The sequence below is a fragment of the Mustelus asterias genome, chromosome 15 (assembly GCF_964213995.1).
Source record: "Mustelus asterias chromosome 15, sMusAst1.hap1.1, whole genome shotgun sequence".
In the NCBI taxonomy this organism is placed as follows: domain Eukaryota; kingdom Metazoa; phylum Chordata; class Chondrichthyes; order Carcharhiniformes; family Triakidae; genus Mustelus; species Mustelus asterias.
Window position 1 is genome coordinate 23334002 of NC_135815.1, and position 13953 is coordinate 23347954.

The following is a 13953-nucleotide window of genomic DNA, read 5'->3' on the forward strand; positions in this document are numbered from 1 at the left end:
TCAGTACATGTCTTATCCATCAATAAAATTGCTTATTTCTACCTCTAATATTGTCTGCCTTTATCCTTGTTTCACTCTTCGCTCTCCATGGTTTAGTTGCCTTTAGAATTACTCCACTGGTTTCACAAGCTCCATTCTTCACAATCTCCAATTCCATCCAAATTTTTGATGCAAACTTTCTAACCCAAAATATTGAGTACAGAATCCTTATCCTATTTACAAATATCACTTTCCTCTTTATATCTTGTATCTGCCACAACCGTCTTTCTCAGTCTTTGATTTTATAAGCATCCCACACCCTCCATTGGCTCTAAAACATTTCATTTTTCTGACTCCATATTCTTTTAAATATAGATCCCAGCAAAATTATACCTTGACAGTTGTGAGAGCTCCGAGAGTTTATGCAAAATGACTACCTTTAACAATCCCAAAGGGTTTACTTCTCCCAAAGAGTGCCTTATCTCACCCAAAGGGCACTTTGACCTCTCCCAATGGTGTCCTGGGACAAGATCCAGAGGGACCTCTCCAATGGTTACCTTACAAATCAACAAAGTTCAGACCTGCTCTTACCAGGTCTAATCTGCAGATTTCTGTGGGCAGCTGCATTTATGAACCACAGATGGTGGTGTGTGTTGCAGCACAATAAATGTGGAACTGGAAGTAGCATGAACTTTCCTGCAAGCTGCACAGAGTGCCAAAAACAGGGGCCCTTGCCTTTCCCATAACACTAAAAGTAGATAGTGTGTTCTGATTTTGTCTGGTTAACAATATGTTGGCTGTCTGCATTTTGGAAGTCTCATTGTTCAATTGCAATAATTCAGCAAAAGTGTTTGAATGTGGACTTAATCTGTTAACTGTTCTTCCCGAGGGTATCCAGTTATGATCCTTGCACCATAAACCTATGGAGTGTTTCTGGTCAAATGAATCTTACAAGTTGGCTTGGAGTAATTTCTGGTATGGAAGGAAAATTACTGAAATGGATGCTTGCTTCTTTCAGGTGTGCAAGAGAAAATGGGTATAATGAACAGAGGGGTAGTATATGCCCTGTGGGATTATGAATCTCAGACTGAAGATGAGTTATCTTTTAAGGAAGGTGATTGTATGTCAGTCATCCGACGAGAAGATGAGGCTGAGATTGAGTGGTGGTGGGCACGGCTAAATGATGGAGAAGGATATGTGCCACGCAACTTACTTGGGGTAGGTTTTTTGCAAGAATGTTGTATTTTGTAATATTGCTAATTTACTGTGGTGTTGTGTATGAGAACTAAAAAGGCAACTGTGGATATCAGTGGTTTCTATTTAAAAAAGCCTAATATATAGAACATGCAATTGCTCCCTATTTTTATTTTCTGAGCAAATGAGCCCCCTTCCCCCCGCTGCATTTGGGCATTAATTATCTGTGGGTGACCTACTACTGGAAGATGTACCAAAACATATTGTCATTGAAATGAAGCATGTAAATGTACTTCTTCCTATAGTTTTCTTTCTGTGCCCTTCTTGAAACCAATGGCACTTCCTGACCATTGTTCCATGAGCCTCCAAATTGACCCGGGTTATGGGCCAGCAGTGGCAGTTCCAATGCTGCTCTGGAGCTGAAACTGGTTTATGTAGCTCATCAGCACTTTGGCAGTATTCAATTAGGAGAACTTTCTGAAAATAAACCCTTAAATTAGGCAGCACGGAAGTACAGTGATTAGCATTGCTGCTTCACAGCTCCAGGGACCTGGGTTCGATTCCTGGCTTGGGTCACTGTCTGTGTGGAGTTTGCACATTCTCCTCGTGTCTGCGTGGGTTTCCTCCGGGTGCTCCGGTTTCCTCCCACAGTCCAAAGATGTGTGGGTTAGGTTGATTGGCCAGGTTAAAAATTGCCCCTTAGAGTCCTGAAATGCGTAGGTTAGAGGGATTAGCGGGTAAATATGTGGGGGTAGGGCCTGGGTGGGATTGTGGTCGGTGCAGACTCGATGGGCTGAATGGTCTCCTTCTGCACTGTAGGGTTTCTATGACTTTCTATGACTAAATTATGGTATACATCTGCAATTGTAAACTCACAATTTGCTCTTTCTTTTACAGCTATATCCAAGGATTAAACCAAGACAACGAAGCCTGGCATAAAGTACTTGTGTGAAAACACTACAGATAAAGACTATAAACCTTTATACATTTTTAAAGGTAGCTGTACCAATTCAAATCCAACAGAATGTCTGTAATAAAATGGTGGTCTTCAGACCTAAATGAAGGAAAATTCAATGGACACAATGCTTCTGTAATGAAGTGAACGATTTTTGTTGTTCAGTGTTAATGATCACCTAATATAAATGGTGAACTGAAGGTTTTTTGACAATGGACTGTTTGTTTTAGTGTATTTTAAAGGACATTGATGTAGATTTAGGACATTTAAGGGCCTTAAAGTGGATAAAAGCACAGATGATTTGGGGAAGAAAATCAACTGGCTTCTTTTGTTTCCCCTCTACCACTCTTTTATTCAAGCACAGTATTTATATTGCAATTGTTATCTTTGGAAGGGTGCTAAACTAAACCCAGGAACTGTTAGGCCATTTGATGGTATGAATAATGAAACCAGCTCAGTTTTATGATGAATCTTTTGAAGTGACTGAAATTAGATGCCCAGTCAGCAGATAATGCTTTAATAGTTCCATATCGGACTACAGAAAGTTGAAGCACTAATGCCCTTGGCTTAGTTTGTAACCAAACAACAATAATTTTCATCTGGGCATCTTTCTTTTCAGCATAATGTAACATTCCAAAACATGAATCCAACATTTTGAAAGTTTAGTATTGTTTAAACTATGTCACTGCTTATTTTTTAACACTTTCAATAACTTGATCTGACACAGGCTAAACATAGCAGTATTTTTGAGGATCACATTACAATTTCTTTCTTAAACCTGTTTGTGTCACACACTCTTATTAAACCTGCTTCCTTTAATGAAAAATTTCATTTCCTATTTGATTTATACATATTCATTTGTATTTAACTACAATAAGCACAGCTAGTAGTATTTTCAATTTTTCAGGAACCCCAATGAGTTGTTGGAAGGGTCAAAATGAAATGTAGTTTTTTTTTAAAAAAAATGCTTTGTAGTAATTTGCAGTCTAAAGTATTTATGTTGTAATCAATCATATAGTTTTCCATCCATTTTACTTCAGTTTTCCTTTTTGTCACTGAAAAATATTTAGCTGCCTACTTAGCACAATGTAAAACTAAAGCATTTTGTGTATTAATACATTTAAGAATTATTCCTAAACATTTAACAGTTTTCATTTTGATATTGAGCGTTTAATTTCTCCCATAACCTATGAAAAGTTTTAAGAAAATGATCATGCCTTTGTGGTTTAAATGTTTTTGTTTACCCATTTTCAGAGTCTGGGTTGTTAGCTCTTTAACTCTCTTTCTGGTAAGACTTATTGAACATTGTATCCACAAAATTTGTTTGTGATTTGAGTTAGAAATTGACTCAAACTTGTGTTTGATATAAAATCCTCACACATTGATTAGTTTATCATTTTCCACCTTCCTTGCTTAATGATAGGTAAGAAGTGAAATTGTTCAGGTATAACTTTCCAGTTTCGAACCATGTTGGTTGAATGCTGTCAGCTGTGGGAGAATAAAAGCTACAGATTTTTCTTGCACCATTAAAAATTAAGTGAAATTTTGTAATTTCCATTTCAAAGTTCAACGGTGAAGTACTGTCTTGATAAGAACGTGTGAGAAAAGTAGAAAAATAGCATTTATTTACAGAAATTCTACTGCCAGGTACAATATGTGGAAAAATGAATGGTAAAACAAAATACCTCAAATATTTAAACCTTTATGTAGTTTACATAGGAACAGGAGTTTGCTTTCATCCTCTCAAGCCTATTAGTGTACATGTCATTCAGTTAGTCCATGGTTGATTTGTATCTCAACTCCCACGTACTCACTTTGGTTCTATATCCCGTCATATCTTTTACCTATTAAAAAAATCTAGAAATCTCCGTCTCAAAATGTTCAACTGACCTAGTCTTGTCCGCTTTTTGAGGGAGAGAAAGTTGCAGATTTCCACAACTCTGTGAAGGAGTGCTTCCTGCACCACCCCTGAACAGTGTAACTCTAATGTTAAGATTATGTGGTTTGTTCTAGGCTTCCCCTGCAAAAGTTTCTGTTTATCGAGTTGTTTAATCATTTTAAACACCTTGATCTGATTGTCATTGTTCTATACATTTAAGAGAATAAAGCTTAGAATGTGCAAGCTGTCCTCATAATTTAATCCTTTCCCGAGGTGCGATGCCCAGGAATGAATGCTCTACTTGAGATTCAGTCTAACCAGAACCTTATGCACTGCAGCATAACTTCAACCCCTTTGAATTCCAATGTATTCATCAGCCATATAATTTTTTTTGTACCTGTCCACTTTTAATGTTTATTTTTTTTTAAAGCAATTCCAAGATTTGAATCTGTTGATCTCAGTGTTTCCACTCTGATTGTCTTCTCCGGCTGAAAGATGCTGGTTTGGAAGTAGCTGTCTGCAAGGATTGTTTTTCCTGGACTGAACAGTCATGAAATATATTGATCGTTTAGGTTGGCAGCTATCAAACTACTGTTGAGAATTTGAGTGCAGATTATGAATAAGTGGTGGCTGACATTTGTTAAATATATTATTTCACAGCTGTAATCTTTGGGGTGGAAATTAATCTGGGCCCATTTGTGGAGGTAGTCCAAGGATTGAAAAGAATTGGCTCTTGGGCCTCAGCTGAATGACTGTGTGAGCTGCTGGTGCTGGTTGCACCTTTGCAGGAACTCACTTGATGGAGCAAAATATTGTTGCCTCCCTTGCTTGAAGTGACTGTGGTACGACCTGGGAAGAACGAAGGGAGCAATCAATAGAATGCATGTGATGGTGCTAACACAGCCTGTGCAGTTGGGGAAAGCTCCCCAGCTCCTCACAGCTCCCCAGGAAGAATTTTATTTAATTTTTCTCAAACTTGCTTACATTTAGTTGGCTACCTGCAGAATCCTGAGCAGGTTACACCCACTATCTGCTCATTCATTAAGAACTAATTTTGAAAAGCGGTCCTTCTATGCACATTAGGTCCCTACATTAACATGTTTTTGAGGGGTGTAGGGATACCTAGAGTGGCACCAATGCCAGCACAGATTGGACATGGGCAAAATTGATTTGCCTTGTGCCCTTTTTAGACCGAGATGGGAATAACTCATCCCAATATCTACCCTTTAATGTTTAAAATTAACGCAGGAATTTTTGTTTGGACTTTGCCAACCTTATAAATAGCATGTGCAGCACTTGCTTTGCACCCATTTCCTGTTCCCTAAAAAACAGTCTCTTGTACTGATAATGATCAGCTGTAACAACAACTTCTATAGTGCCTTTAACATGATAAAATGTCCCAAAGTGCTTGTTGGGAGCATTATCAAACAAGATATGACATTGGGCCACGTTTGAGATATCAGCCTTGATCTTCTGATCTCAGGATCACCAAAATGCATAAGTTCCGACATGCTGACCTGTGTGGGATTTGCCCAGGAAGTTTCAAGTTCTGATGGGGAATTCTTCTCCCTGGGACGCTTTCTCCACACATCACCCCCCCCCCACCACCCTGATTCTGAATTAGAGTCCAAGACTTTGGACAGTTCTGACTACCTGGATAGTTACCCAGGAAACATTAGGCAGAAAAGTCCTACTCTTAATTGCTGGATAACTACAGAACTGACCCCCTTCTCACCTGTCACCTCACCATTTCACCCACCTATCCACCCTACCCATTTACTCAATTCATCCGCTCACCCTTTTACTAACCTTCACACTGGACATTCAGACTTTCCTTACAGCAGCTTGTGCTGTAAAAATGGGGCTGGCTTATCTCCACCACCCTGCTGACGCGACAATGGGTTTCTTTGTGGGACTTTATGCTCTGCATTTCTGAAGAAACCAGGCTTGGGACACCCAGCCAGAAATGCGGAGCACTGTCCAGGCATTGAAAAGCTTGCATGGAGTGGCAATCCAATGATGATTGCCACTCTTGTGGAAGATCCACGCCATTAAGTCAGATAATCAAAACAAACCTCTAGTCAGAGGTAAGGTTTAAGGAACAAAGTAAGGTGAGGAGACAGGTATAAGGAAGACATTCTAGAGCTTGGAGCATATGCAACTGAATTGCTCAATATTGGAGCAATTAAAATAGGGGATACTCAAGAGGCCAGAACTAGAGAGTAATTTTAGCACTCAGTTAATAGAATAAGTTTTATTATGAAGTGGATTATTTTGCTCTTTTAGGGAAAAACAAATAGGTTTGTTTTCCATTTTCACATCACAATCTTTTACCACTGTTTGACAGTATGCCGTTCTAGTAGCACATTTATATAATTGAAGTTCCTGTTGTCTAATTGTGCATTTTTAAATGTTCCGTATTGTAATAAGATAATCTGATGAGGTGAACAGGAATACATGTGGTAAAGTCTGAAACTGAAATTTATCTCAAAAATGCATTCATTTTGAAGATTTACTGAAGATATTTTAGTTTGTGGATTTGTTTTTAAAAAGTGTTGATGGGTTGTTCTTGACCAATGACCACTACCAAAGCCTGATTATAACTCATTCTACCATGTAATTCTATGGCCACTGTTTTGAGGTACATTAGAACTTCTACGATTTTTCATACAGTACACATTTGTTTTGCAACTTGAAATCATGTTTGGCTATCAACATATTTTTATATCCATTTAAATATTGACGGACGATAGGAAGATTTCAGCACCGAAATTAAGAATAGCAGAATAATCTTTATAGTGTATTCCATGAAAATAGTGAGTTGAAAGTTTGGTTTTGTACACTTCTCTAACTTCATTTTATAATGTTTAGTAGAAATGTACAGAAGAATTTATTTTTACACGTGTGTGAATTGAAAAGGGGCTGTATATTTTGAAGGCTGAATTTATTTCCATGTTGGTTGGTTAAAATATACTCCGGCGTAGTGTAGTAATTTTCTTTAGCTGTTTCATTTGTGCAAAGGTGTGCAGTACTTGAGGCACCAAACCACCTTGTATGTGTAAACTGACCGCTTCAACTCGTATAAGTTATGGTAGGTGGTGCTTCTTTATGATTGTTACTGTCACTACATCTTGCTAATTTTATTTTAAAGGAGAAGGTGGTATGGTGTTTTCAAAGTCGAGTCGTTGCCTTTTTTGTGCTTGACATCCCTGAACTTAACAGGTTGAAGCAAGACTTAGTATGATGACAAAAAAAGGTGCATCTGGTTTCAGCTTGTTGAGTTTTTGAATTTATTATATGCTGTAAGAAATACTTGTACATTTGAAGAGTTTGATGGTTGTTGAAATAGAAACCTATAGAAAACACCCAAAATGAGTTTGAGACAAAGACTTTTGATTCCATGAAAGATCTTTCTGTCCTCTAGTCTTCTCCCACATTCCCACAGAATATTAAAATTAAGCTTATTCTTTACCCTTAATGATGGCTCTTCAGCAAAGAAAAAGTAGCTTGACTACACCTCCGTGACTCTCTACTAACAAGACTCTGAACTCCAGAAGGAGTTTAGATTTATGTAGAGAGAAACATGGTTACTTTCAAAGAAAACCAGTCTGGGTAACTTTTAACTAATTATTTTCTCCTTTTAAACAAAATTACAGACTCCATTGGGTAAATGGGGTGCTTGCATATGGGTTAGTGATGACTTTATGACAATATATGTTAGCAGTTCTCTTGTCTGTTTGTATTCTGTAATTGGAAAATCTGTAATTTGCAAATGTTTCCCATCAATAGAATTGCTCCTTGATTACAGGCAACAGTGTCACATAACACTTTTAAACACCATTGATGTAAATGTGTGTATCTCACAGAAACTGGCATCTTTTACCATGTGTATTTATTTGTATTTTTGTGTTTCTGTTATAAAAAGTTTTAAAATACCTCATAGTAGTCAGTGAGGGTTTAAAAGAAAGCTAGTAACGTCAAGTTACAATTCTGTATCCATTACTAACCATTTTACTGAATTGTACAACTTTAGTTATCTGGTATTAAAGTCTTTAAACCCCAGCAATGAATACAAAATGTGTTTTTATTTCCCTTTTCAAGTTGGACTGATGAACTATTTAATACAACCAGTTGTGTTTAAAAATTCTAAGATAAAGTCTTTGTTACACCTCACGTAACACACAGTGCAACCAAGAAAATCTGCCTGCCTTCTCGGGTAATTGTCAAACAGAATTTGCACAATTTTACATTGTGCCTTACCATCCTCAGTTATTGCTTAAATAGTATTCGCATATAATGGAACAGGCTGAATGGGCGAGTGGGTATTTTCTGGACCATCACTGCTTGTATGTGTATCATGAAACAGAAATAAGCTTGTAAAAGACTACAGAGTTGAAGAATTGTTTGTTTTGCCCCCTAGTGAACTTTTATGAAGCTGGGATTGAGGTTTCGTGTCCCTTTTCTTTTACACATCACACGTAGTGAGCACCAGGCTCAATAACATGTTGCTGTCATTATGGTGACCTTTTCAGGATTGACTGCATTCACAAGTAATATTGCATATGTGTGGATGGAGGTCGAATCTTTTGAACATTAAATTCCAAAACCAGTTTGTTAAATGCTAGTTGCTTCGTAAGGTAGTATGATTGCAGTTCATATTGAACTGTTGCTGACCAACACATCAGATAACATAGGGTGAAGGTGATTACAACAGATGCTGAGAAATGTTACAATGGTGAATTGATCTGTTTTCAGTTGTGCATTGGCAAATAGACAGAATTTAACCATGGGACATATTTTGAATGGATTTATGATTATAAACACATAATAGGAAATGAGGGTTTAGAGTGGTTGTTGCTTTTTATATGCAGCTTTGCAGTTTTTAATCTTGAATTTCTTTGCAATATCCCTGAAATGAATTTCTCCTTCAGGAAGCTCTAAGTGAGTTGAGAGAATAGTAACAATGTACAGCTGTGGCAATGGTGGCATCTTATGAAATTATAGATTTGTTAGCTCTTGTTCTGGCTTCAAATACTGGTGCTTTGGAAATGTTTGAATTTGGAGCTTTTTTTGTAAGGTAAAACTTAACTTCCAATAATCCTGTGACCAATTTGGCAGCTATTGGAAAAAAATGCATTATTTGTGTAATTCTGAAATGCAACAAAAAATGACTATGTTCACTGAATTTGCACAATTTTACATTGTGCCTTATCACCCTTTGTTACAAATATATATATCAGAACATCAGTTGGAATTGAAATGTGTGTGTAACTTCTTCAGGGAAGCCATTAAAGAACACTGGGTAGATTTCATGGAAGGAGGGGCAAAACACTTGTGGACATAAAGGAAGGGGGCTTGGGAGGGAAAGGTATTCTTGGGTCAACAGGCTTGATTTTAATACTTGAGGCAGAGGATGTTGAGCAGAACAGCAGCATCAGAATACAGGTGGAAAAACAGACCACGTTTAATACATAGCTAAGTTTAAGCTTGACATGCACACACAAATGAGGCTGTAATTATTACAAAGACTTTGCATGCTACACGTATGGTTTTTTGAAACGGAAGTAGATCTCCATTGCTCATGGTAAGCCTGAGAATTTATCCACACGGGGATTAACAGTAACTAAGTGAAATTCTATTTTTATAAATGGTGTTGAAATTTTTACTGGTGCTTTAGGACATCAATTCTATTTTTCATCCTTTTTTCTGGGAAAGTTGTTAGCATCCTTAATTTGATATAAATCACTTTGCATTTAATTCTCATTCAGTTACATTTTATGTAAAACATATGGTACTTAATGAAGCCACAAAGCTATGTGGCACGCTTGAAGAGTTTGAGGAAGATACATTTGTGCAATTCGCTGTTTCCTTAAAGTATACCAGCAACCCCACTTCAATAAAACATTTTTTGTTAGCTATGAAATGCTTAAGTTGTAAATTTTTAATGGCTTGTTTTGTTCTTCCACCAAGAGAATAGGGCAAAGATTCCAAGTGGGCCTGGAGTAAGCATCCTACTCAGTTGGCAATTACACTGCTGTTGGGTTGTTCTTCTTGGACAGTATTGGACCCCAGTTAGCCTGAGTCAAGCATATACCTCAATCACCTCATGAATGGACTTTGTTGTAAAAGTGAAGGGCACCACATCTGCCTGGTTTTCTTTGAATGGATTAATATTTCCTCTTGTCCAGTTTATGTTAAAAAATGACAAGTAAAAGCTTTTGTTGCTGTAAAGTGCATGGGGATTGAATTACATTAGCTGAATCACTGCAATCTGTATCCGTATCTATTAGAATGGAGATCATATGAGAACTTCCACATAAAGACCCAGAAGAAATAAACCATAAACAGACAAGCCAAAGTTACCCACATTTTGTATTTAATTTCCAAATACATTTTTGTCCAACTAAAAGCAGGTCATACTTTGATTATATAGTAAGCAACCAAAATCATCCAGCACTTTTGTCAATTATATAACAAAAGAAATTGAGAAATTAAATCAGTTTTAGATGCCATTCTTTGAGCAGCCAATCAGGAAAAACTGGCATGACCACATTACATCCATTAATTTTAGCTACAGAACAGAAATCAAGCAATTCTTTAAAATGTAAAGCTCAGTTCAGCTTGAATATTATGTTTGCATTTTAAAATGTGTGCATTTTATTAGAATATGTTCAAATCTCAATCTTGATTCTGTCATTTGAGCATCATCATGTGCCGACAGTTGCATCCACTTTTGAAAGAACTATTGGGAGTTTCAAAGCTTTAGGTTTTAAAAGACAAAACTGAACAGATTAACAATCAGAGAAAATGAGGGGCCTCAGCAATGAAAGCAGTGTTCTACATATGGATTAAAATCGTTTGGCAACACAATTGGTAATTATTTAACTACCCAAAATATTGATTTTAAAAAAACAGGACAGTGATACATTAAAAGAAAACCAACCTTTATATGCATTTGTGATCCCTAACAAACTAAATTAGTTCCCATTTTTTTCTTTATGGCTTGAAAGATGTCTGGGAAATGTTTTTCGATTGATGAAAGTCTGGCTTCTTGCAGTTGAGCATCACGTCAGTTTAGCACCAAACCCAACCACTGTTAAGAGAAGAATCAAATGAATTTCAGACTATGTACACAAACTAGGGTGACCATATCACGTTTGAGCCAAAAGAACTCCAAATGCTCAAACTTTGATTTGAGCTCTTTATCATTAAATTGGAATGTTGACAATGCATAAAGTAACCACTTTAGAGGAAAGTTTTAAACACTCAAATCCAGCAAATTTAAATTTATGCCCAATGTTTGGTTATCTCATTAGCACAACAAGCTAAAAAGCAGACTGATGGGGAGAGAGAAAAACTTGAGACATGAGGTTAATGGAGTGTATTAATTGGAAGCAAAAGCACAAGAAGAGATGAGCAAAGATGAAGGAAAAGGAATTTCATGGTGTAAGCTTGTTGCTGTATCCCACTTTTCCATCAGCTCATCTTGGAGATTGAACTGCATGGAGATTCTACAAGGAGGCTTGCCCTGAATGCTATGCCACAAGAGCACCCCCCGAAGATTAGCAGTGCAGATCAAGCCAAGCTTCAAGCCACAATTGTGCATTTCACTATCAGCCTTCTGCTGCATGATGCTTACAGGTTCCATACAGTAGTTTACACAGCTATGTTAAAAACATCTGATTCTAACCATTTTCCATGTTCACTGTCAAGTGGATGTGTAAGGATCTGTAGAAATGGCTGAATACACCCAAGGTGCTATCAATCAGTCTACACTGGTTCAGACAGGGACAATTGAACTTCCTTGCATGCTTTTCTGTGCCAGCACACTAAATATTGTGACTGGGGTCCATCCAAAGATTGACTTATCTACATCACTCAAAGCTGGTCTGTTCTCATTTCCTTCGGGAAGATGAACTTCTTGTCTGCAGATATCAATGTGTAGTCACTGGGAATCTCGAAGGTAATCTGATCTGCATTGCATCTTTTTTTTAATGCTTTCCTCTTCTACACAAGTTGGTGGGGGAGAGGATTCACATTAAGAAATCTAAGGGTTCTGGTAATGGAATTGGCTGAGGAGTGGGGAAATTGGATTTGCACCAATTGACAAGGGAATGGAATGGCTGAAAGCCAATCTTTTTAATGGATATTTACTGCAATCTACCAACAGTGGGTGCTCAACCAGCATGTGCTGTAGAAGCTGATGTACAAGCCTAGAATAAGGCATCCCTAGATTGCAGATTTTGTAGATGGCAGAAGGTGCAAAATAGATTTGCAAAAGCCTCTAGGAGTCATGTGGACCATTTTCAATTAGATTCTGGAACTTCTACCTGCCTGGTCCCTCCACCCTGGTTATTGCAGTGAGCACCTGAATGAACAGCAGCAGAAAGCGGTGTGGGGTTGCCTTCCTATAGTATTTAAAATAGCCTGACAAAAGGTTTTTAAGGCCATCACACATAGGACCATAAGAAATAGGAGCAGAATTAGGCCATTCAATCATGGCTGATATTTTTCTCATCCCCATTCTCCTGCCTTTTCCCCATAACCCCCGATCTCCTTATCAATCAATACATCCACCCAAGCCTCCCCTGAAATATTAGGGTTAAAATAGTCACTTGATTCGCTCTCATTACACCTCTTCGGAAATCATGGAACAGTTTGCAGTGCCAAATACATACCTGACTTATATCCAGTTCTGCATATCCCTCATCATCCTGGTCTAATTGTTTGAATATTCCTGAAAAAGCAAGAATATGAAATGAGCACGTTTCAAAACCCAATCTTCTGTTTGTTTCTTTCTTTCACCAAGAGGCTTGCGTTTTCTGATAAACAGCTGGGTGTTTCGGTATCCTTGTGGAGAAAAGGGTAATTCTGCAAAGTTGTAACTGAATACAGCAGTAAAACAGCATGGATTCTTCATCAATAAATACATTGGCAATTGACCTTTTCTTGAACTGTATAAACTGAGCCCATTAGATGAGGGTTCCACACTTGTGCCAACTAAACAACAAGGAAATACAGAGGGTAATAATCTCGACAACTGATGTGCTGAACCATATTGCATGACCACATTCCCCTCTTACTAGGTACAGTGGCCCAGGTTTTGCAGACATTCTAAAGGTAACCATGCATCTTCCCATGGCCCCCCCCCCAAAAATAAAGATCATGGGAGGAATGAGTACTGAAAGGTGAGGTTGAAATTATAAAGGCTTTAGCATCCCTACCCCCATTATTTTGTGCACACTTAAATGATGCCTCCCAGTGAGAAATTGGCTGCTGGTCACTTTACAGGCTCCTGCTGTCTTAAGTTGTGGATCTTGTGTTCCTGGCACATCACAGAATACATGCTCAGAACAGTAGAATATATAAATGAGATGAGCTTGCATTATCAATAAGGTCAAAGCACTTGTTTGGACACCACAAGCCATGTTATCTGCTAAAATGTGCATCGCCCATCAAATGGAGAGAGGTGTTTCTTTCATGGATGTGCTGATGGGACAAGTGGCCAATCCTAGGCACAAACATACAGCTGCGCTGACTGCATTGAAAGCCTGATGAGCAGGTAGTGTTGGTTGGTGGACCAGACCCTCGGCAGCTATATCTCCCAACCTTGCACTTCACTATATATATTATTTATTGTAGCAGATTAACTAATGGTTCAAAATGTACTTTTTAAAGTCATTTTCTGTACTTAGTTTCTGGAAACATGAGGAATTGAAGGGGGTTATTGTGACAAGATGGTAAGTGAGATTGAGACATAGAAGTTCCAACAGATCACTTTAGTATGTCCTGCCAGCGTTGCCTTTCCATTGACCTTTTGTGTTTAATCAACTTTATTAGCTTCCTATGAATTCTCAAGTCCCAAATTAAGTCCAACCAATCTCGACTGGATAAATCCAAGTTAGCCAAAATTCAAGTAACTGGGGAGAACTAAATGCCTTTGATA

At 37.8% G+C, this 13953-nt stretch overlaps 2 protein-coding genes across 4 annotated transcripts in view; one reads left to right on the top strand and one right to left on the bottom strand.

Annotated features, from left to right (window-relative positions):
• Nucleotides 1-8065, top strand: part of LOC144504393 (apoptosis-stimulating of p53 protein 2-like) — a 74571-nt gene extending 66506 nt beyond the window's left edge. For all 3 annotated transcript variants that reach the window (XM_078229642.1, XM_078229644.1, XM_078229643.1), the window contains 2 exons: nt 998-1197; nt 2071-8065. In XM_078229642.1, the coding sequence (XP_078085768.1) occupies nt 998-1197; nt 2071-2112 (242 nt within the window). In that variant the 3' untranslated portion in view covers nt 2113-8065. The remainder of the gene's footprint in view (nt 1-997; nt 1198-2070) is intronic.
• A 1318-nt stretch (nt 8066-9383) lies between these two features.
• LOC144504395 (calpain-2 catalytic subunit-like) overlaps nt 9384-13953 on the bottom strand; it is an 88700-nt gene continuing 84130 nt past the window's right edge. Inside the window, exons 21-22 of the mRNA XM_078229645.1 lie at nt 12686-12744; nt 9384-11100 (exon numbers count right to left, since the gene is read on the bottom strand). Coding sequence (XP_078085771.1) covers nt 11077-11100; nt 12686-12744 — 83 coding nt within the window. The 3' untranslated portion in view covers nt 9384-11076. The remainder of the gene's footprint in view (nt 11101-12685; nt 12745-13953) is intronic.